This window comes from Eschrichtius robustus, chromosome 3 (genome assembly GCF_028021215.1).
Source record: "Eschrichtius robustus isolate mEscRob2 chromosome 3, mEscRob2.pri, whole genome shotgun sequence".
Taxonomy (NCBI): domain Eukaryota; kingdom Metazoa; phylum Chordata; class Mammalia; order Artiodactyla; family Eschrichtiidae; genus Eschrichtius; species Eschrichtius robustus.
In genome coordinates this window covers 106187483-106210263 of record NC_090826.1, presented here as the reverse complement: position 1 = coordinate 106210263, position 22781 = coordinate 106187483, and the positions used below count along the sequence as shown (strand labels likewise).

The window sequence follows — 22781 nt, the reverse complement described above, 5'->3', positions numbered from 1 at the left end:
TAGCCTCACTTCCCCACACGCATCTAGCTCTAGTGACGCCAGCGTTCTCATCATTTCCTGAAAATGTCATGCTTCCTGTTGCCTCCATGCTTTTGCACACCCCTTTGCCTGGAACGCCCTTTTCTACAATTGGGGATTGCCCAATGTTATTGTAAACTCTTAGTGACCCTTTCATGATTCCTTTACACAGTTAGTCTCTATGTTCTGTTATTTTATGTGTCACATTTTATTGTAATTAATTTTTACATGTCTCTCATCTGACTATATTGTGGGTTCTTCAAAGATGGGTCTGAGCTCGATTCAGAATGAACCACACGTGTTTACTAAGTTAGACTAGGAAAGGAGAACTGTCCATCATTTTGTCCCCCACTATATCAACAATTCTGTAAATCTAATAAAAAGTGAAAAACATATTCAGAAAACTAGACTGGATCATTTAGTTTGGAATACTTGTTCTACTGGTTTTTCATTAAAAGGTGTTGTTATGGGTAGGAGATAATTAGGATGATCCATTATCTCCATCATGACTATGACAGCATTGATACTGTGAGTCATTGAAGAGATTTGGTGGTTAAGGGAATAATTTTTTCCTGATGGTCGGTTTCGAGCTGTTTGGCTCCACAAGGCAAAGGGAAGGCATATCCATTTAACACATTTTAATCCTGACTAGTGGAAATGGCAGTAGTGCCTTCTTCATAACTAAAATGTTACTCTGAAATAGCCCTCAAATTAAAATGTATTCCTTTGCCATTAAAGCAAACTCTTCTTGGTGGTCTGCAGGGTCCTGATCATCTTTACACATCTGCCACTTCTGTCTGTCACTTTAGGAACTGCCACAGGTCAAGCTCACCCTTTTGGTTTTGGGATAGCTCACTATTACCACCTCGTCAGACCATATGAGCTCACCTCACTCACAGATAAAGAAAGAGAGGCAGGAAGTTAGTGCTTGTACAAAACGTATATGGGAAACCAAGGTCAGAGACCTTCTTGTTTCAGTTGTAGGCAAATACTCTGATATACACAGTTGTCAAAAGTAACCATTTTTATGTGTTCTCCATTGTAGGTAAGTACCTCTCAGAAGAAAAAATAGGAAGAAAAATTGAGGTTCCTTCATTTTCTCTCTGCTTAGCACTCTGAGATATACATGCTGTACCCAAATTTTTATTGCACCTTTTCCCTTCGATTTGATATTCCTGATAGGCAGAGAGCACTTCTGTGTGCTCAAGTGTCACCTCTCTCTCCCTTTTAGAGAAGCTGTCATGACTGTCATTTGCTTTTCTCTGGAGGTCAAAGATTTGGATGTTTACCTAGACAACCAATTGGAGTGCTAACAAATTCAGGGGGTTCTCGTATCTTTAGTTTTGAAAAAAGCTTAAACTAACGAAAACAAAAAACCACGTGAATACCAAATTTACTAGTAGCATGGGAGTATTTTTTTTCTCTCTCTTTCTACCTCAAAGAATCTGCTTGATTCCTTTGAGTTATGCCTTGAGATCCAGTACTTTCTTCCTGCTTCTTTCTAGTACTTTCCTACCTGAGAGAGTCCACAAGAATTACCTTTCTAGACCTTTATTCTCATGACAGCTTCTAGTTATTTCCATATATAGGAAACCAGAGAGTCTTTATCTCCTTCAAACACATCCAGCAATATTTTTGTCAAGACCGCAATCAACAAAATGTTTCCCAGAATACGTGTGCATGTGTGTTGTGTTTAAGGGAAATGGAAGTCATATTGACTTGTTTCTGTCATCTAAGAGGTCTATTTAGTCATAATGTATTGTGGAAAATATCAGTACATTTTATTCATTCAAAAGACATGATTTGAGAGCCTACTACAGGGATCTGACCCCTGCCAGTGTGACAACTTGGGGTATATGTTTGCATGTGCAGGGGTGTGTGTGTGTGTGAGGGAGAGGGGGTGGGGATTTGGGGAGCTGAGGGGAGCATTAAGGATGACTTTACAGCAGTGGTGACTTATGAGTAGAGCTGTCAAGATAAGTTGAAGCCCATTATGTAACCACAAAGGAAGATGGCCTTCCAAACAGAGGAGCAGCTTATGCAAAGACAAGGAGGTGTGAGACAGTAGGTGGATCCAGACCCTTCTGGATCCTGTGCTGCAGAGATTAATGTAGGCTTCCCGTGACTAACCTACTGTCCCTCCCCCTCCCATGTGAGCCACTGAGTGTTTGTGTCTCAGCTGAGGGCCCTGGAGAGTGCCCCTGTCAGGTGAACTTGAGGAAGCTCTGATATGGGCTTCCTGTAAAATTCAAAGAGCTTAGGGATTCTCCATGCAGTGGCTCCCTTATGTCACCCTTTGGGTGGGAGATGTGGGGTGGTGGGATGGGGCTGACCCTCATTTCTGTGGGCAGTACTGAGTTCTGTTATCTTTCCTCTAGGTAAACTGTGCCAATGGACTGATACCTGTCTGTCTCAGCCCTGTGCAAATGGAAGTACCTGCACCACTGTGGCCAACCAGTTCTCCTGCACATGCCTCGCGGGCTTCACAGGGCAGAAGTGTGCGAGTGATGTCAATGAGTGTGACGTTCCAGGACAGTGCCAGCACGGTGGCACCTGCCTCAACCTCCCGGGTTCCTACCAGTGCCAGTGCCCCCAGGGCTTCACAGGCCAGCACTGTGACAGTCCCTACGTGCCCTGTGCACCCTCCCCCTGTGTCAACGGAGGCACCTGCCGGCAGACTGGTGACTTCACCTTTGAGTGCAACTGCCTTCCAGGTAAGGAGTCCCCCTAGTGTCCTGGGTTGGCGGATGCACCTCCAGCAGGAAGGAAGGGGATGGGTGTGGTTCAGTTGTTCCTTTAAGAAGTATCCTTCCCAGGAGGGAAAAGCGGAAGTGAGAATTTTGTATGGGGTGGTGTGCTGGTGAGAGAGGAGTTTTATGGGCCCATGTGGTCCATAAACTGAGCAGGGGGTAATTTAACATGTCAGGGTTTATGATGATGAGTGGCTTGGAAATTGTTTATTGTCCTTTTTGGAGGAACAGTGAGAAATAAGAGACACAGAGCTCTGGGAAAAGGATAGACAAGTCTATGGAATGGAAAGGAACACAATGAGAATTAGACATTGAAAAATGTGTATGTATGATTAATAAAATGCTTTAAACTGAATTGACAATAATAATAGATGATCAACTTTCCTATATGTTTCTACCTCTGATAGAATAATGGATTATTTTACTGTCTACCTAATTGTACCCACCTACCCTTCTGTGATTTTCACTGAGCTTCTGGTCTTTAGAACCCTCTCCATGTAGTCTCTCTGACCTTGGGGTAGCCCTGCCCAGACTTGCAGTTGGAGAATTTTGGAACTGGGGTGGCAGTGGTGCTCTGTTAATCAGTGGACACTTTTTGATGAGCGCTGATAGATTATGTATGGCACAGCCATACATAACCCCAAGGTAGAAGCAAAAAGAGGAGCAGTGTATGGGAGCTTGGGGCCCAGTGTTCTGTAGGATGGAAAAAGGAGCCAGGCTGGCGGATTCACTGATCTCCTTATAAAAAAGATGAGGAGGCTGAAAACCGAGAATTTTGATTGGGAACAGAACACAAGCAGCTGGAGCAGATGAATTACTAGGCAACAAAGATTCTGCTTTTTATACAAATAACCTTAGTGCAAAAACAAAAGAAGGAAAACTGTAGGGGGGAATAATGTGCTAAGTAAGCAGAATTGCCTCAAACAGAAGTTGTTTTAGCCACTCTTTTGGAGTAGGAATCTTAGATTCTGGTGTTGTGGATATGGTTCACATATAATGGGATCGTTTGTTTTATCTTTTGGGGATTAAAGGTCATATGTTGGTCCTCGGGATAAAAGCAAATGGTAATTTATTCATTTCATTCAGTTAAAATTTACTGGCTGCCAGCTATGTTCTAGGCACGGTGCTTTGTGCTTGAGATACAGCAATACAAGATTGCCACATAATAGAAAAGGATACCATTTAACTCTAAGCCACAAGAACAATCTATTTAATTGCATTGCTTTCAGTTTCTCTTTCAATGAAGAATAGATAATGCTGTCATCTTAGACACTAAATATTTATTTACCTAATATTACTGTCATCCACATTATCTTGTAGAAGGAATAACTAAAAGATATCTTTCTTCACTCCTGTTTTTGTTTGCATTTTAAGGGTTAAAAGAAGGAAATAGAAATGTAAACAATTTAATTTTGCAAATTTTCTAACAGTCTAATATTCTAATAGCCTAAGTGGCTAGTAATTGAGGTTAGTGCAATTCATTGTTGAAGACTGAATGTGTTTTTTAGTTTCAAGAAAATTACTTCTACTAGTTGCCTAGAACAAGAGGTTGATTTGGCAGCAAAGTACTAACGGGAAGTTAGAGAAGTCAATAAAGGAAGTTTTTAGCAGGGAGAGAGTGATTATTCACTCCCATAGCCTCTGCATTGTTATCCATTAGCCACGATAACAACCTTAGGGAATTCTGAGAGTGTGTCCAGGAAAGGATCTGTCAAACCGGAATAGTATCTCCTCCTTGAGAAAGGAAATAACCAAGGATTCCACAGCTGAGAGGTTGCCAGGGCTAGTGGGATGGAGTAAGGAGATCCTGGCTGTCTCTTACACTCTCCTTATAGTTTAAAGCAAGACATTTTTTTACACACTGACGAAGTGTGTGTGTGTTTGGGATCAGGATGGGGGGTGCAGCGTTGGGGGCAGAAGATTTGGCAAAGAGTTTACTAACATGTATTTAATGCCTTTTATGAGTCAGGCACTGTGCCAGGTACTTCTGCTTCCATTAGCTCCATTACACAAAAACCTTGGGGATAGGTATTGTTTTTCTAGTTTCCCAGGTGAAGCAACTCAAGTTTGGAGATGTTAAGTGATTTACTCAAAGTTGCACAGCTGACATGTGGTTAGGCTGAGTCCTGAAATCCAAGCAGGTTATTTCCAAAGCCTGTGCTTTGTACATCTTGTTCCATGACACTGTACTACTTGTCTGCCCCTGAAGGTGCTTTGAAATGTGTAAGACTTTTTGTTAAATGCTTAGAGGTGTTTGGGTGAAAAGAATGTAGGTTCATGTTAAAAGAAAAAGGAGATACTTCTAATTATGATCAGACAGTATTTGTTACATACATACATATATTGCAGATATTTAGAAACAGTTCAGTAGGCTAGTTCTTGCCTTTCAGGGTCACATGATCTAAAACAGATGACGTCAGCTTGGACCATGTATAGAAGGAAATTAAAAAAGAATTCAAAACGATAGTGCAATAACACTGTGAACAAATATATATTTATACAGTGTATAAGATTTTTTTTTTTTAAATTCTTTATTTTATTTATTTATTTATGGCTGTGTTGGGTCTTCGTTTCTGTACGAGGGCTTTCTCCAGTTGTGGCAGGCGGGGGCCACTCTTCATCGCGGTGCGCCGGCCTCTCACTATCGCGGCCTCTCTTGTTGCGGAGCACAGGCTCCAGACGCACAGGCTCAGTAGTTGTGGCTCACGGGCCCAGTCGCTCCGCGGCATGTGGGATCTTCCCAGACCAGGGCTCGAACCCGTGTCCCCTGCATTGGCAGGCAGATTCTCAACCACTGCGCCACCAGGGAAGCCCCTGTATAAGATTTTACACTCACTGTTTTTATGTCCCAGGTGGAGTTTGCAAAGTATTAACTTTATTTCCACATGGGGAAATAATGCCTGGAGATGATTTTCTTTTACAGAGTCCTTTTCATAATGCAGTACCATTCTCCTTGTCCCTCCCCCATTGCCCTCCACACTGTCCAAGAGACTAAAATGTTACTTAAAATAATAATTACTATCTCAATGTAAACAACGCCATTATTTGAAGAGAATCATTATTTCAGTTCTAAAGGTGGGGAAACCAAGTCAGCGAGAGGCACAGTAGCTTTTGTCCAGGTTCTGCAATTCTCAGATGGCTGCTTCCCACCACATTTCAAGTCTTTGCAGTTTTAACTGAGGCCTCCCCTGATCACCCTATTTCAGGTTGTAACCACTCCCTTCCCCCTTCATTACCGACCCGGGTCTACTTTTTCTTTTCTTTTCTTTTCTTTTTTTGTAACACTTGTCATCATCTTACTATATAATTTACCCCATTATGTCTATTGTTTATTGTGTGTCTTTTCTAAATTCTGCTGCCTCTTCCCCTCTCCAGAGTGAAAACTAGGATCTTTGTTTTTATTTAGTGATATGTCCCAAGCACCTAGAAACCATGCCAGGTATATAATAGGCACACACCTATTGATTGACAGATTGAGTTTAGTATAATATGGTAGTATTGAGAACGTAACTTTGGTCTTTTCATTTTCTTCCTGGTAACATGCACCCTAGACTTAGTCTAGCTTCTCCTTCTGTACTTGTTTATACTAGTACTGAGTAAAAAGAATTGGAGTTCTTTTCAACTCTGAAAGTCAGTGAACCCCACATAAGTTAGTGATTATTTTTGAATGGTTAAGATATAGTTCTTTTCCTGCAAAGGGCACTGTAGTTACTGAGTTGATTTTAGAATTATTTTAAGACTGATGGGGAGGGAATTAAAACTGCAAGAATGACTCATCCTGTGTAATAAAGAAAGAAGTGTTTCTCCATAGAGGGAAGAAGAAAGGAATATATTCAAAAGGGAACTGATAGAATCAAACCAAGGAACTGTATTTCATCTTCTTGGATCAGCAACTGTTAACAATCCAGATCCTTATGAACTACCATTAGGTAAAGTTTTTAGCAGAAGCCCTGAGGAGGAGCACTCAACCAGAATAATTTTAACAAAAGAACAAAATAGAAAATAAATTCTTGAATCACTGATTCCCAATTTTTTTGGGTTAGTGGGGAGAGAATGAGTTGAACTGGTTTTATGTTTGTGGATATTTTAAGAAGTAGCACAGGTAATCAGAAAGCAGTGGGTTGTTTGTATCTCCTGGCTGTACCTGTGAGTTCACAGTTGGAATAGGACAGTCCCTGATGGACTTTCCCTTTTTCTTTCTCTCCTGTACCTCCTTATTCCTTTATGATTTTTAAACTTCATAGAGAGCTGTCTGATCCATCCTCTCCAAACAAGGAAGGTTTATCCTTTGTAAATCACCTCTGTACTTTACAGGCTGATTATATGTAATATCCCTATATCATTAAAATAAAGCTTAACCACATTTTGTGGCTTTTGTGTCTGCTCTGCAGTTGCTGAGCTTAAAAACTGTTAGAAACTCTTGCATTCTCATATGCACGGGCATGTGATGTTCTCTTGGGTATTATACTAATCATATTCTGGCAGGTTTCACTGGAGCAGATGCAGAAATTGTCGTACCATTTTGCCAGGCGCATTATTTTAGCTCCTCTAATCTGGGCCCTGCGTCTAGTTTTACTTGATGTTCCTGGAAGTCTTTCCTGTTCTGCCATGCTTGGCAGTTTTGCCCATGCTACCTCCTCAGCCTTCTGTCACTTACCTCCCCCACCCACCCTGCCTTTTTATATAGAACTTATTCCTTATGATGTGTCAAAGGCACCTACTTCACTGAAATGCCTTCCATACCCCCTACCCCGTGGGGACTAGAGACCTTCTGAGGTCTTTCGCAACCTGTATACATCTAGCACAGCACTTATCAAACTGACTGTTCATCCTTGCCAGTAGACACCCTCATTTTAATTTCCGCCCCCAGTATCCAGCTTACTGCCTGGTACAAAATTGAGACTTAATGAATATTTGACAAATGAATGCATTGAGTGTGATAGAGAAGAGAATTCCTATATTCTATAATTTTTAAAAATACTCTGAATTTATTTCTTTTGAACCCCTGTATTCATTTCTCTGACTTCTTTGGAGGTAAAGTTAGAAAGGGAAGTGGAGATGATTTGGGAGCTCCAGAGGGAGGCAGGTAGGAGCAGCCACCTGGGTGGGTGGCGGGGCAGGCATCCAGGGGCCAGTCATGGGGTCGGTGAGCTCACTGGGGCCCATTCAGAGGACGACGGATGCAGTGTGCCGAGGAAACCAGTGGGGCAGAGGTGGGGCCCGCTTGCTCTTGTGACAGGTTTCTTCCCAGAGGCGGGGGAGAAGGTAGCACGTAGCTGTTTACTTTTGTGCCTTTGTCCAGTTCCAGGCATCCCTGGGTTTTCCTCACTCTTCCATCCCTGTGCACAGAAGCTCTTCCTGAGGACCTTCAGCCTGGCCTGGGAGAATCCTGGTTGTGTCAACTCAGCTTCCCCTTTCTGCTGTCTTCTTTGTGCCTCTGTACCAAGCCTTTCCACCCTCACACCTCCCGGGGGCTGAAAATGGAAAGAGATGGAAGCTCTCTTGAGAGATGCTGTTCTCTATGTGGGATGACAAGTTCGAAAGACACTTTTCTGCTCCCCACCCTCACTGTCATCATTTATCAGTTACGTGGCCCATGGTTTTATAACAGCACAGTCTTAAAATGTTCCTTCTGAGTTTAATTTCTTTCTTTTTGGCCTTTTAAGGATGTGAATTGGCTTTAAGCAGTGGACTCCTTTTAGTACAGTCATGTGAGCCTTTCTGTAAGTCTGTTACACCCATCCCACCCACAGGTCTGGAGACTTGTCTGTTTCCCTTTCCCTTAAAACCTTAAAACATTTTTAAGAAGTGATTCCACTATAACTTATTCATTTAAGCCTTACCCTCCCTCCCTACTCCCCTCGCCCTTGGGTAGACTTTCTTATAAGAATTTGCTAGCTATTTCCAAAAAGAGTACTGTAACTCTATTTTTAAAGCATAAATCCTGTCTTAACTTTGGAGGAGAACTGATTTGGTTAGGGTTTTCTCAGACATGGGAACTTTTGACCCAAGATCAGTTTTTCAGATTAATGAAAGGTAACTCTGGGGTCCCAGAGATCATACTGATTGAAACTGAATAAAATTTCTGGTTCAGTGCTGACTCCTACCTACTAGGCATTTAAACTTGGGTAGGTCAACCACGTGGCCTTTACCTTCTTCATCTGTAACTTAGAAGGATCAGAGTAGATAACCTCTTAGGGATGCTTTGATCCCGTTGATATATGATATTAGGTTGGCCAGAAAGTTCATTTGGGTTTTTCTGTAACATCTTACGGCAAAACCCAAGTGAACTTTTTGGCCAAGCCAATAGTATTAGCTAATATGTGTAAAACACTTCCTGTGCATCAGGCATTGTTTTAAGTGCTTTTCCTTCTAATATAACAGCTTTATTGAGATATAATTTGCATACCATGTAATTTTCTCTTTTAAAGTGTACAATTCAGTGGTTTTTAGTATATTTACAGATATATGTAACCATCACCACAATAAATTTTAGCTCATTTTTATCACTTCAAAAGAAACTTAGTATTCATTAGCAGTCATTCCCTAACCTCCCCCTAACTCCCTCCCAGCACTAGGCAATTCCTAATCTACTTTCTCTATAGAGCTGCCTATTCTGGACATTTCATATAAATGGGAACACACAGTATGTGGTCATTCGTGATTGGCTTCTTTCACTTAATGTTTTCAAAATTCATCTGTATTGCAGGAGGTATCAGTACTTCATTCCTTTTTATGGCTGAATCATATTCCATTGTATGGATTTACCACTTTGTATCCATATTTATCCATTCACCAGGGAATTGACATTTGGGCTGCTTCCACTTTTTTTGGCTATTTTGAATAATGCTGCTGTTAACATTCTTGTACAAGTTTTTGAGTGGACATACGTTTTCATTTCTTTTGGGTATATACTTATGAGAGGAATTGCTGGGTGATAATGGTAACCCTAATCTCTTCGTGACTGCCACACTATATATCCCATAGTGGCTGCACTATTTTACATTCCAACCAGCAGTGTATGAGGATTCCCAATTTCTCCATATCCTTACCAACACTTGTTGTTATCTGTCTTTTTAATTATAGCCATCCTAGTGGGTGTGAAGTGATAGCTTATTGTGGTTGTGATTTGCATTTCCCTCATGGCTGGTGTTGAGCATCGTTTCATGTGCTTATTGGCCACTTATATATCTTCTTTGGAGAAATGTCTATTTAGATTTGTTATCCATTTTATAACTGGGCTATTTGTATTATTATATTATGTATATTGAATTTTAATTTTTGTTGTAAGAATTCTTTATATAACCTAGATATAAGTCTCTTAACAGATACATGATTTGCAAGTATCTTCTCCCATTCTGTGGGCTGTCTTTTTACTTTCTTGATGGTATCCTTTGAAGCCCAGATGTTTTTAATTTTGATGAATTCCAAACTATCAATTTTTTCTTTTGTTGCTTGTGCTTTTGGTCATATTTAAGAAATCTCTGCTTAGCCCACATCACAGAGATTTACTCCTATGTTTTATTCTAAGAGTCTTGTAATTTTAACTCTTACGTTTTGAGTTCATTTTTGTGTATGGGATGAGGAAGGGGTCCAACTTTATTCTTTTGCATCTAGATATTCAGTTGTTCCAACACAATTTACTGAATTAAGTGTTTTTTTATATCTGACTCATTTAATCTTTAAAACAACCTTTCAGGTAGGTCCTGTTAATTACCCCAGAGAGGAAAGAAAGTTTAAGTATCTTGCCCATGTTCACTCAGCTACTGCATGGCAAGGGTGAGAATTGAATCTAGGCAGTTTGACCCCAGAGGCCATGCTTCAACCATGAATTAACTCTTTCACCTACTTGTCTTCTCACCTACCTACATAGTGAGAGGTAAGAACTAAAATAGTCAGTCATAAAAAGAAGACATTTTATTTCTTATATATTGTGGTTATGTTGAAATGCTTCTGCTTTCTTAATTTGTCTGTGGTTGGTGAATTCAGTTAGTTGTAGCACTGGCAAATATAAATTGAAGGTCAGTTCAAGTCCTTATAGTTCGGCTACAAAGTCTTCATCACCTCCTTGACACCCTAGTCAACCATATTTAGTCACCAGGGAGATCAAGTTAGGGCGACGATGACCAATAGCAGTTCTGGAACACCACCAGACCACACAGGTTCTAACGGCGGTGGGCCAGGACCCCTTATTTCCCTCCTACACTCTAAAACTATCTATGACTTTTCTGAAGAATGTTTCCATTTAAGAGCACTAGACTAGAAACAGCGACCTCAGTTATTGTTCAAGGACTGTACTTTCTGGATCTGTAGATTTGCCCTCACTTTATCATAATTATGGGTGGGCTTAAACAGTTCAACATTTACTGACTCATTAGTCCATTTGTAAGACTTTCATGTGATTAAACAGATATAGGAGTAATATGATTAATTTTTTAAAAAATCTGAGTCTATAAAATTTTTCATAGTCTTTCTCAAGCTTACTTAATGACTCATCTGCTTGAAAGGACTGAGTACCAAACACCTAGAGAAACAGAATTCTCTTCAGTCAAGCTCTCAATTATCTCCATCTTCTACAAAGTGATTTCCTTTGCTCTCTGGGTAATTTTTTTGGTTACTTGGTTCATACTCATTTACATGACTGCTACTGTATTCAGAGAAACCAGCCATGTTCCAGTGTAACAGAGCAGATGTAGAATACCACAGTAGCTTGTGGTAAGGAATGAATAAAGCAAGGTGTGATTGATGTCTGTCCCACTCACCAGACTGTAATGCCCCCAAAGCAGGGACTCTTTCTTTTACTCACCTATACCAGTGCCTAGTATAAGACCCAATAAGTGTTTTGAGTAAGAGAGAGAAACTTAAGGGACATTTTGAAGAGGGCAAATACTTAGTCATATGTATTTCAAATAAGAGGATGATCAGTGAACTTTCTCTCTTGTTTTAAAGCTGGTAGTCTTCTATTTTAATAGCTAAGAGATTTGGTAGCAAGGAGAGAGAAAGAAAAAGCCCAATGTATAAATTATAGAGGAACATTCTATGGGCAGTTAGGGTGAAGTTTGGTGTGCTAGTTTCATTTTTCATGAAAGGGAGAAATCAAGCGGAAGGAAGCAATGCTGTTAATGTGAAGAGGAGGATGAAGAATTTGAAGGGTTGGTTAGTTAGTAATAATAGTTAGCAAGTTTAGTTAGTAATAATGCCACCCCATATTCAGATAGCTTTTTATATTTATTTCTACCTTATTCATGATGTGGCACTTATAACAACCTAGAAAGGCAGGCTGGGCAGGTGCAGTCAGCCTCATTTTACAGATGAGGAAGCTACTTCAGAGTTTGTAATTTACCATGTATTAAATAGCTTATAAGCAGTGAGGTTGGAACTTGACCTGTATCTACAGACTTTTAAGTTCAATATTTTTTCTTATGTCCCTCCCACCACGCTGATTTTCCCAAGGAAAAAAAAAAAAGGAATTTAAATTTAATTAGGTAATCTTTTATCTGTTCTTCCCATTAACCTAGCATGGAGCTGGGGAAAATCTAATACCCTTGTTTTTTTAGAACGAGTAAATAGCTGTTCTGAGTAGACATTTATCTTCACTGGGATTTTATTTCATGAAAACAGTTTGAAATACTTGTGAGGTAACTATGAAGGCATGTCATTGGCATAATGAGTCATTTTAAGTGTCTGACTCTGCTTGAGGCAAGAGAAGACGGGAGATTGGGGGATTTTTATATGGTGAGTCTTGGGTTGACCAGCTGCTGGCTATTGAATTGAAATAATGAAGTCAGTCTGTTCTGATGACCATGCCCTGTGGAGAAGAGCAGACCACACCATCTGTATGAGAATTTATCATTTTCTCTGTTCTTGTCTTACTAGGTTTTGAAGGGGTCACCTGTGAGCGGAATATTGATGACTGTCCTCATCACAAGTGTCAGAATGGAGGGGTTTGTGTGGATGGGGTCAACACTTACAACTGCCGCTGCCCCCCTCAGTGGACAGGTATGTACGGTGTGACAGATCAGTCAGAATGGGGCATAAGTTGGTAACCAGAGGCAGTCTGTTACTGAAGTGGGCATCTTTTACAAGGGTCTCTGTGCTACATCATTGGGTATAGTGCGAACCCCATATGTTCCCCCATGTTCACTTAAAGGAAGAAATATTTTCACGGGTATTTATTGGGCAGCTGATGTGAACTCAGCACCATGCCAGGTGCTGTGGGAGGTATGAGAAAGAACATAATTGAAAGACTCTGAGGTTATTATTTGGTAAAACAGCACATTGCCTGGAACATAGTAGATGCTTATTAAATATTTGAGAGGAAAGGAACGTACTTAAATGCAAAAATATATATGTTCTTACCATATACACACAAAAAATGGTAACTGTGTGAAGTAATGGATGTGTTAACTGATCTTATCGTGGTAATCATTTCACAATACATATGTATATCAAATCATCATGTTGTACTCCTTAAACTTACACAAATGTTATGTTAAATATAGCTCAATAAAGCTGGAAAAGAAGAAGAAGCTACAACTTGTCAAGTTTTGGTGTAGTATCAAAGAATATTCATAATTATATGAAAAGGTTATTAAAATGCTCTTCCTTCTTCCAACTGAAAAAAAAATGAAAATAAATTATGCAGGCTGCGAGAGTTCAGAGCTTATTGTTTGTTCACAGACAGAAATCTATCTCATCTTATTGTCATGTCCTATAATTATGCAAAGGGTTGGGCAGGTCCTCTTGATGACATTATTTTTACGACACCCATCTACATTGCTATTTTTTCCTTTTTTGTATCCCTTTTTGCACACAGATTTTTCTGCCTCTGACATTAGAAGAGTCGTCTTGCTTAAATTTACAACCTCTTGGAAGTTTCTAATGTTGTCTTAAGCAGATTTTCCTCTTATTTTTGAAATTAAGTGAGTTTATGCAGACATTTGGTTCCAGTTTCTGTTTATATCTATTTATCTAACTGAAAGTGGAGACAAGTAAGAACTGATTAAGTGATTACAACTGAGCCTTTTTGAGAGAAGTTGATTGATTTAATGTGGAAACCCAAGAATAAGTTAATGTTATAAGGAAGAAACTCCAGTACCAGTGAAGGATTGTGCCCAGCAAAGAAGTCTTGAAATTGGATTGCTGTTGTTACTACCTGGTATTCCTTAGAGTCTCCGAATTGCCTTCCCTCATCTGCAGCAGCTAATTATTTAGAGTACTCTTTAGAGCTGTAGACTTAGGAATAGAAAAAGATTAAAAGGCTTTAAAACTTCAATAATACGATTCCCTGGAAGGGCACACATTTCTGCTTTTAATCCCCAAACTGTCTTTTTTTTTTTTTTTTAAGATACTTTCCCACTGGGTTTACCTAAAATTGGACTTCCCCTAGAATTTCTTCTTGATTTCTTGATCCTAGGACTTTACTCCCAACCCTCTGCTCTTTCTGTCATAGTCTCTGTTCTCTTTAGCTTTTGCCATTTCTCTGGTGATTTTTTTCATAGGCCATTATTTTTTCCAACTTAAAAAGATTACTGTAAAGTTAATTATGTGACAAATAGTAACTGGAAAGATTTGAATTTTTCACTTTTTAATGATCCTCACAGTGGTATTGGGCAGGATGAGATACTTGTTAGGAACTTGACCCCATTCTAATCTCTCCCTTGCCCTGTGGGAGAGAGTGGCTCTGTGTGGTACCAAGGCTCCTGATGCCAATGAAGATTAAATGATAATTGTGATTTCGTTGCTGATTTTTCTTTGATAGCACACTCAGTTTCCTGCTTTGATATTAATTAGGAAGGTCCAATCTTGGGGGAAAGTTTCCCAGTGAAATGATATTTTACCAAAATTTCTTACCCCAGGGTGTTTAGTAAATACCTTTTTTCTATGAAAGCCCTTAGAAGATGTTTCTTTTTCCACGTGCTTTTGTATTTTTTCTAGAGGGGATGGCAGAAATGATAGATAAGTTCAATGTGTCAGTATTTATTTCGTTTGATCTGCTGTCATTTAAAATACCCTCAGTCTTTGGTTTCCCACCACAGGTTTCCTTCCTCTTTTTCACTGATGCCAATCTTTGACTTCCAGTGACAACCTTGTTTTTTTTTTTTTTTACTGTCCTGATGACCAACAGGATAAAGTCCAAGGTCCTTCCTTCATTATGTGAAGTCCTCCCTGGTCTCAGCCCCATCTGCTTCTTCGGCAATAAGAACGGCTTCCTGTATCAGCCACGTCCGATGTCCTTGTTCACACCATTTCTTTTCTCTGGATTTCCCTTCTCCACTCCTCTCCCTATAGTCCTCACCATTTTTGCCTGCCTGGCTCAGATCAAGTGGGTACCACCTTCAGGAAGCCCCCCCGTGCCCTCTCTCTCTAGGCTGAGCTAAGTGTTACCCTCTGGGCTCCCTAACTAGCCCATACATTCCTCTGTGATAATGCTCACCACATTAATATTAGCATTATTATATGCTTGAGGTGAGGGAATGGGGTCACTGAACTGTTGATGATGTCAGTTACCAGAGCGCTTTACAGACCTTTGTTGTCAGTAGCGTATAGCTGAGCTTGTTCGTGATCCCAGCCCCAACCTCATTCTGAGAAGAATAGAAAGAAAATTTGGGGTTGTAGTGTTCCTATGGATACTGACATTAGAGCTGTAAACAAAGTCACATTAGTATTTTCTGCCTTATACAAATTAAAGAAATGAATGGGGCTGGGAGCTGAGAGTTAACTCATGTTTATTAGCACCCAAATAATGAGCTAATTACAGTGTTTTATTTTATGTAATCTTCGCAATAACTGTATGAGGGGTAGAGTTTTTTTCTTAATATTACTTTTACAGATGATAATGGATATTCAGAAGGGTTAAACAATTTACTCAAGGCACATAGTGGTTGGATTAGGGTTTGAATCTAGGCTTGCTGAACTACAAGTCTGCTCAAATCTGTGGTCTTTTTTTTTTATACAAATTGACTCTATGGGTTATCTTTAAAAATTTTTTTATTTATTAAGGACTTTATTTTTTAGCAGATTGAATGTTCAAATTATAGTTTTATTATTCTAGGATATGGTGACTTATTCTTTGTGTGTGCGTGTATGTGTGTGTGTGTGTGTGTTCATGTTCCTGGTTACTTTGAGATTAGAAGTTAATATTAAGTAAGTGTTTTATATTCAGTCTGGTGGTTTTTTCACTATACCTAAGAGCCTTATTGCAACTTTGTTCAGAATTCCCTTTACAATTTTCAGCTGCAGAGTTGAAGCATTCGGAGCATGAACTGTTTGGTCTGGCTTTTGACAAAATAGAGAAGGAAGGGTTTGAGCAGGCTACTAGGAGAGGAAATGAAGTTGCCAGCTATCTGAAAAAAAATGGGTGGGATTATATAGCTAAAAAAACCTAGGTATCAATTTGCAGTAAATGGAGATTTGGGAATTGGCCACATTTTTAATGAGAAGAGCCTGATAGGTAGGTACCATGTTGTTTTCTAAGTACACCCACGTAGAAGGCTTGATCTTTTGCAGCAAGTTCTGGGCTTCAAGATGACCAGAAATTTTTTCCAAGTCTACTCATGGTTTGATTTGGGATAAATGAGTCAGCTTCCCTTTCTTCGGAAGGTTTTATTTGCTATTCACAGAACTGATACCTCTTATTGGGAGAATAAATGGTGCAGTAGAAAACTTTTTGAGCTTTTCATTTATTTAGCAAACAGTTATCATGTAAACCATTTTAGGTCCGTGCTGTTTGATATGGTAGCCACTAGGCACATCTTGCTCTCGAGCATCTGATATGTGACTGGTCCGAACTGAGATGTGCCTCAACTGTAAAATACCTGATTTTGAAGACTCAGTATGAAAAAAAAGTAAAATGTCTCACTAATAATGTTTTAAATATTGATTAGATGATAAAATGATAATGTATTGAATACATCGAGTTAAATAAAATATGTTAATTTCACCAGTTTCTTTTTCCTTTTTTAAAGTGCTATCAGAGAATTTTAAATGACAACTGTATCTCTCATGATAGTTCTATTGGACAACACTACTTTATTTTTTTTATTTTTTATTTTTATAACATCTTTATTGGAGTATAATTGCTTTACAATGTTGTGTTAGTTTCTGCTTTATAACAAAGTGAATCAGCTATACATATACATATATCCCCATATCTCCTCCCTCTTGTATCTCCCTCCCACCCTCCCTATCCCACCCCTCTAGCTGGTCACAAAGCACCAAGCTGATCTCCCTGTGTTATGCAGCTGCTTCCCACTAGGTATCTATTTTACATTTGGTAGTATATATAAGTCCATGCCACTCTCTCACTTCGTCCCAGCTTAACCTTCCCCCTCCCCGTGTCCTCAAGTCCATTCTCTACGTCTGCGTCTTTATTCCTGTCTCCTGTCCTGCCCCTAGGTTCTTCAGAACCTTTTTTTTTTTTTTTTTTTAGATTCCACATATATACGTTAACATACGTTATTTATTTTTCTCTTTCTGATTTACTTCACTCTGTATGACAGTCTTTCTGTCCATCCACCTCACTACAAATAACTCAATTTCATTTCTTTTTATGGCTAATATTCCATTGTATATATGTGCCACATCTTCTTTATCCATTCATCTGTCGATGGACACTCAGGTTGCTTCCATGTCCTGGCTATTGTAAATAGTGCTGCAATGAACATTGTGGTACATGACTCTTTTTGAATTACGGTTTTCTCAAGGTATATGCCCAGTAGTGGGATTGCTGGGTCGTATGGTAGTTCTATTTTAAGTTTTTTAAGGAACCTCCATACTGTTCTCCATAGTGGCTCTATCAATTTACATTCCCACCAGCAGTGCAAGAGGGTTCCCTTTTCTCCACACCCTCTCCAGCATTTATTGTTTCTAGATTTTTTGATGATGGCCATTCTGACTGGTGTGAGGTGATACCTCATTGTAGTTTTGATTTGCATTTCTCTAATGATTAGTGATGTTGAGCATCCTTTCTTGTGTTTGTTGGCAATCTGTATATCTCCTTTGGAGAAATGTCTGTTTAGGTCTTCTGCCCATTTTTGGATTGGGTTGTTTGTTTTTTTGATATTGAGCTGCATGAGCTGCTTGTAAATTTTGGAGATTAATCCTTTGTCAGTTGCTTCATTTGCAAATATTTTCTCCCATTCTGAGGGTTGTCTTTTCGTCTTGTTTATGGTTTCCTTTGCTGTGCAAAAGCTTTTAAGTTTCATTCGGTTCCATTTGTTTATTTTTGTTTTTATTTCCATTTCTCTAGGAGGTGGGTCAAAAGGATCTTGCTGTGATTTATGTCATAGAGTGGACAACCCTACTTTAGATGCAAAGATGTACTGTATAGAAACATCCTCTTTGATCCTGGGTGGTAGAGGGCTGGATGTGCAGCTATCCTCGAGGTGCCCTTGTGTTGGCCTCACTAGAGGAAAGTATGTTGACCTTTTTCTAGTGTGGTTTCCACATCAGTTGTGGACAGAACTGTGTCCTAGCCCAGTGCAGAGTGGTTTTACCTGACATGGTTGTCTAGAATAGTACTAATTTGTGCCTTCAAAGGCTACCACTCTTCTGAACAAACTAAAGCCCAGATGGAGGAAAGAAATTGGTGTTGGGAGTTGGGCAAATGGTTTACTTTTTTTTTTAGTAGGAATCTTGTTATAGAGATAAGTCGGTAGTTGGATGTTCCTTTAGGATATGTATGTATACCTAAGGATTTGAGGAAGCCTGAGCACAAATATCTTGACTATTACTGTATTTGGCTCCAAGCCATCTTATGAGAGAAGGTCTGCTCTGGCAGATATCCACTTAAGAAAAAAAGTTATAAAAGGTCCCCAAATTAATTGAAGCAGTGTAGATTAATGTTTTGTCTACATAGGTTGTTATTTGAATTTTCCTTTTAAAGGTTCATTTCCTTCAGAATTAAAGTTGACTCTAAACTCAACTCACAAATTCCTCTCTGGCAGCTTTTGGTTTTGGGTTCACTCCTAGGGCAGACATGATTTATTTTCCTGTGCAGAACCCAGAAATGTAATTTCAGCTTGGGCTTGGAATAGTGCTTAGGGACACTAAGCAGAAGTGAACAATGGAAGTTAGGTGGATATGAGTCAAATAAAACCAATCACATTTTCTCTCAGCTCTCCTTTATAGCATGATGAACCTAAAGTGTTAGTTAAGATTCCCTTTGCTGTCAATTGCTCCAACTTTAGCAAAAATTTTTGGCACAAATCACCAAGTACATACTGCCAGGGGTGCTCTCTGGGAACGGAGTCTTTTCATGGTGGTATTTTGATTTTGAACTCAGTGCTCCTATTTCAGACTTGCCTCTAGTTGGTACAAGTTGTTCTCTAGAATGAGGCTTTTCTCAAAATCACTTTTCTGTATTTTTAATACTATAGAAATGGAGCTTTTTGGTGAGAGTGGAAACTAAGTATATCTGGGACTGCAAAAGTCTTTTCATTTGTAGTCTGCATGGAGGAATGGAAAAATGCATCTCCCGTTTCAATTTCTCTGCTGTCAACTTGATTGTGGGGATTTGAAAATAAGCCTGTTTTTTGAATTCTGCTCCCCTGCCCCCAACCCAACCTCAGTTTGCTATCATTTGGGCAGACTGCTGGAGTGCTAACCTAAAGCACTGTCATCCCAGAGGTCTCAGAGCTAATTAGTGGTTGTGTTGGTGGGAACAGGAGTGAGTGTTTAGTGTGGCCCAATAAATGCAGGAGGTGAGACTGAGGGATCTTTTCTGCCCTCGTGGTCCATGACTCAATGTCTGGCTTTTGCTGCATCCCAGGAAAGATCCAGTTTCATTTCATGACTTTTCAAGCCCTCAGAGAATGGTTGTAAGGTAGCTTCAATAACAGATATTTACTGATTAACTTACAGTTATGTACTGTGCTCGATGCTATAAGAGACACAAAGAAGAAATATATCAATTCCTGATCTTTGAAGAATGGTCAAATTCACTAGGAAGAAATAAGAAAGTCAACACATAACCACAGTAGGAGTTGAAAAGTAGGAATGATCATGAGTTTGAAAGAAGCATGGATAGGAATTGGGGACCATCTAAGTCAGGGGTCCCCAACCCCTGGGCCAGGGACCAATACTGGTCCATGTCCTGTTAGGAACCGGGCCGCATGGCAGGAGGTGAGTGTCGGGTGAGCGAGCGAAGCTTCATCTGTATTTACAGCCGCTCCGCGTCACTCTCATTACCACCTGAGTTCCGCCTCCTGTCAGATCAGCGGCGGCATTAGATTCTCATAGGAGCACAAACCCTACTGTGCACTGCGCATGCGAGGGATCTAGGTTGCGCGCTCCTTATGAGAATCTAATGCCCGATGATTGGAGGTGGAGACGAGGCGGTGATGCCAGCACTGGGGAGCGGCTGCAAATACTCTAGATTATCATTAGCAGAGAGGTCTGACTGCACAGAGACCATGATAAATCAGTTGCTTGCACACTCATATCAAAACCCTATCAGTGAGTGGCAAGTGACAATGAAGCTGCATCTTATGGAGTAGACTGGACATAAGCGACACACTTCGGGTGTCACTGTCTCCCATCACCCCCAGATGGGACCATCTAGTTGCAGGAAAACAAGCTCACGGCTCCCACTGATTCTGCATTATGGTGAGTTGTATAATTACTTCATTATATATTGCAATGCAATAATAATAATAGAAATAAAGTGCACAATAAATGTAAGGTGCTTGGGTCATCCCAAAACCATTCCCCTGCCCTCCGGTCCTTAGAAAATTTGTCTTTCAAGAAACCGGTCCCTGGTGCCAAAAAGGTTGGGGACCACTGATCTAAGCACTTGTTTGGGCGAGGGGGGAGATTGAGAAGAGTTAACTTCTATTTTAAAATCTGAGTAGTGGGAGAATGTGGGGACTGTTGACAGAGATAAAGAAATAGGCTAGAGATGGTGGTGAGTTTGAGGTGAGTTTTCCAAGTGAAAACATTCAGCAGTAAGACCTAGGAGGTCAAAATGGAGGTAGGGGCTAGAGACTCAGATTTTGAGTCTTATTTTTGGTTGCCTTGGAAATGTTCAAGTCTGTAAGGAAAGTGTGTGGACTGAGAAGGCCAGAGGGTCTGGATCTTAAGTCTACACTTAAGAAGATTGATGAGGAAAGGAATCCAAAGAATGAAGGTGAGAGAAGGGGATGTGTAAGAGTTCGGAAGAAGCTCTGCCATTATAGCATCACTGAGTCAGGGGATGCATTTTAAGATTGTACCTTTGACTCAACTCTACATGCCCCTGTTATAGCGCCTGCAATATTATACTGCTCTTACTGTTTGATATGCTTATTACCTCGCCTAATACACTCTCAGCCTCTGGGGAATTGGGAACTGGCCTTACTTATTTTGGCATTCCCAGGACCAATTTTAACGAATGATGGTTATTGAATGAATGACAACCTGGAGACTCAAATGCAAATGATAATTGCAGAGAGTTAGTCAGAATTTTTGAGGTCATTGGAAATCTTCTAAAATGGAGTTTCTCTATAAAGGAGAGAAGAAAGCCAGATTGCAAGAGGTTAAAGAGAAAGGTGGATGTTGAGGGAGGAGTAAAAGGAGGAGTAGGAATAAATCACTTATTCAAGATTTTGTACAGGTAAAAAATGGGGGGACAGAGAGAGAGAGAGATGGGGCAGCAGGGCAGTAGCTTTAGGGACAGAAACTTCATTCATGTGACCGACCATAGAACCTTGGCTAGACAAAGAGTTAAGGCAGCTGGAAAAGGGTTGGTTAGTGAACTGGGTTATTTAGGAGTGGTTTACTCTTTCAAGTTTTAGTGGGGAAAAATTAAGTGAAATGGTTGTTGGGAATGGGAGAGAAGGGAGATTGGAAGTTATATTCAGAGAGTGGAAGTACCAGTTTGAGATCTTGGAGTTGGAACAATGAGTGTCTTATAATGAGATCCAGAATGTGAGTCTGTTTGTGATAATGAGTGGATGTGGAGGTCTGTTGAGTTGAGAAAACTAAGAACTCTTGGCTCAGATGACCTTATTGGTCCTCAACCCAGATGTTGATGTCATGGGAGATGGGAGAACAAAGAATGAGAGGAACATAAACCATGTGCTTAAGTAATTCAAGGAAGTGGACGTTAGTCCATGAGGACAATAGATAGAGGTGAAATGATTTAAATTATATTTAGTGTTTAGTGTTTTTTAAATTTTAAAAGATATACATGTTTAGAATAATTTGGATTTGCATTCATCTCTCTACTTTTTTCTGTCAAAAATGAAAGTATATCCTTTTCTGTGAGGTAAGGAATGAGCATACTTCTCTTAATCTTCTCTTCACTCTCCAGATTTTGTTCATGTGATCTGGGATTTTAAAATTTATATTATAGTATTATTATTACTGAAATTTAGTCTTACCCATGTTCTTTAAAAATTATTGCTATGTATACTGTTTTAAAATCCAATTTATAACACTTTAGACTTAGTTCTCTGTATAAGTTGTTCTATGCTAACTAGCAGTACATTTATATCACAACCGTCTCATTCCTGAGTTTTTTATTTTCACTTACTTTTTCAGTCAAATGAGTATATCTTTGAGAATTTTTTTACAGAAAAGCGACATGTTGGCATATCTTCAGAGCTCTTGTATATATGAAAAATATTTTTTTAGTTTAGTTACCTTCATACACAAATGGCATCTTGTATAGATACTGAATTCTTGGGTCACAAATTACATTGTTATGAAGTTCCTAGACATTGTTCCTTTGCTTCTTGTAATGAGTATTATAGGGAAGTCCAGTGTCTGCTCAGTCATTCTCTCTCTCCCTCTCTGTCTTTCTGGCTCTCCTTTCACCTCTCTCCTCCCTCTTTAAAATCAGAACTTTAACCAATATTGGTATAGGTATATTTCCTATTATTTTTTCCTAGTCTTTTCGAGCCCTTTGGATCTGCAGACTTAGGTCTATTCTCACCTCAGAAAAGATTATGTTTCTCATTTGTTTTTGTGTCTTCAGGAACACCTATTACCTTTACACTAGGTCTTCATTCTTCCTCATAGCTAAAATCTTTT

The 22781-nt window shown here is 39.6% G+C and overlaps 1 protein-coding gene across 1 annotated transcript in view; it reads left to right on the top strand.

Annotated features, from left to right (window-relative positions):
• Window positions 1–22781, top strand: part of NOTCH2 (notch receptor 2) — a 178562-nt gene that overhangs the window by 82353 nt on the left and 73428 nt on the right. The window contains exons 4-5 of the mRNA XM_068540605.1: window positions 2397–2732; window positions 12645–12767. Coding sequence (XP_068396706.1) covers window positions 2397–2732; window positions 12645–12767 — 459 coding nt within the window. The remainder of the gene's footprint in view (window positions 1–2396; window positions 2733–12644; window positions 12768–22781) is intronic.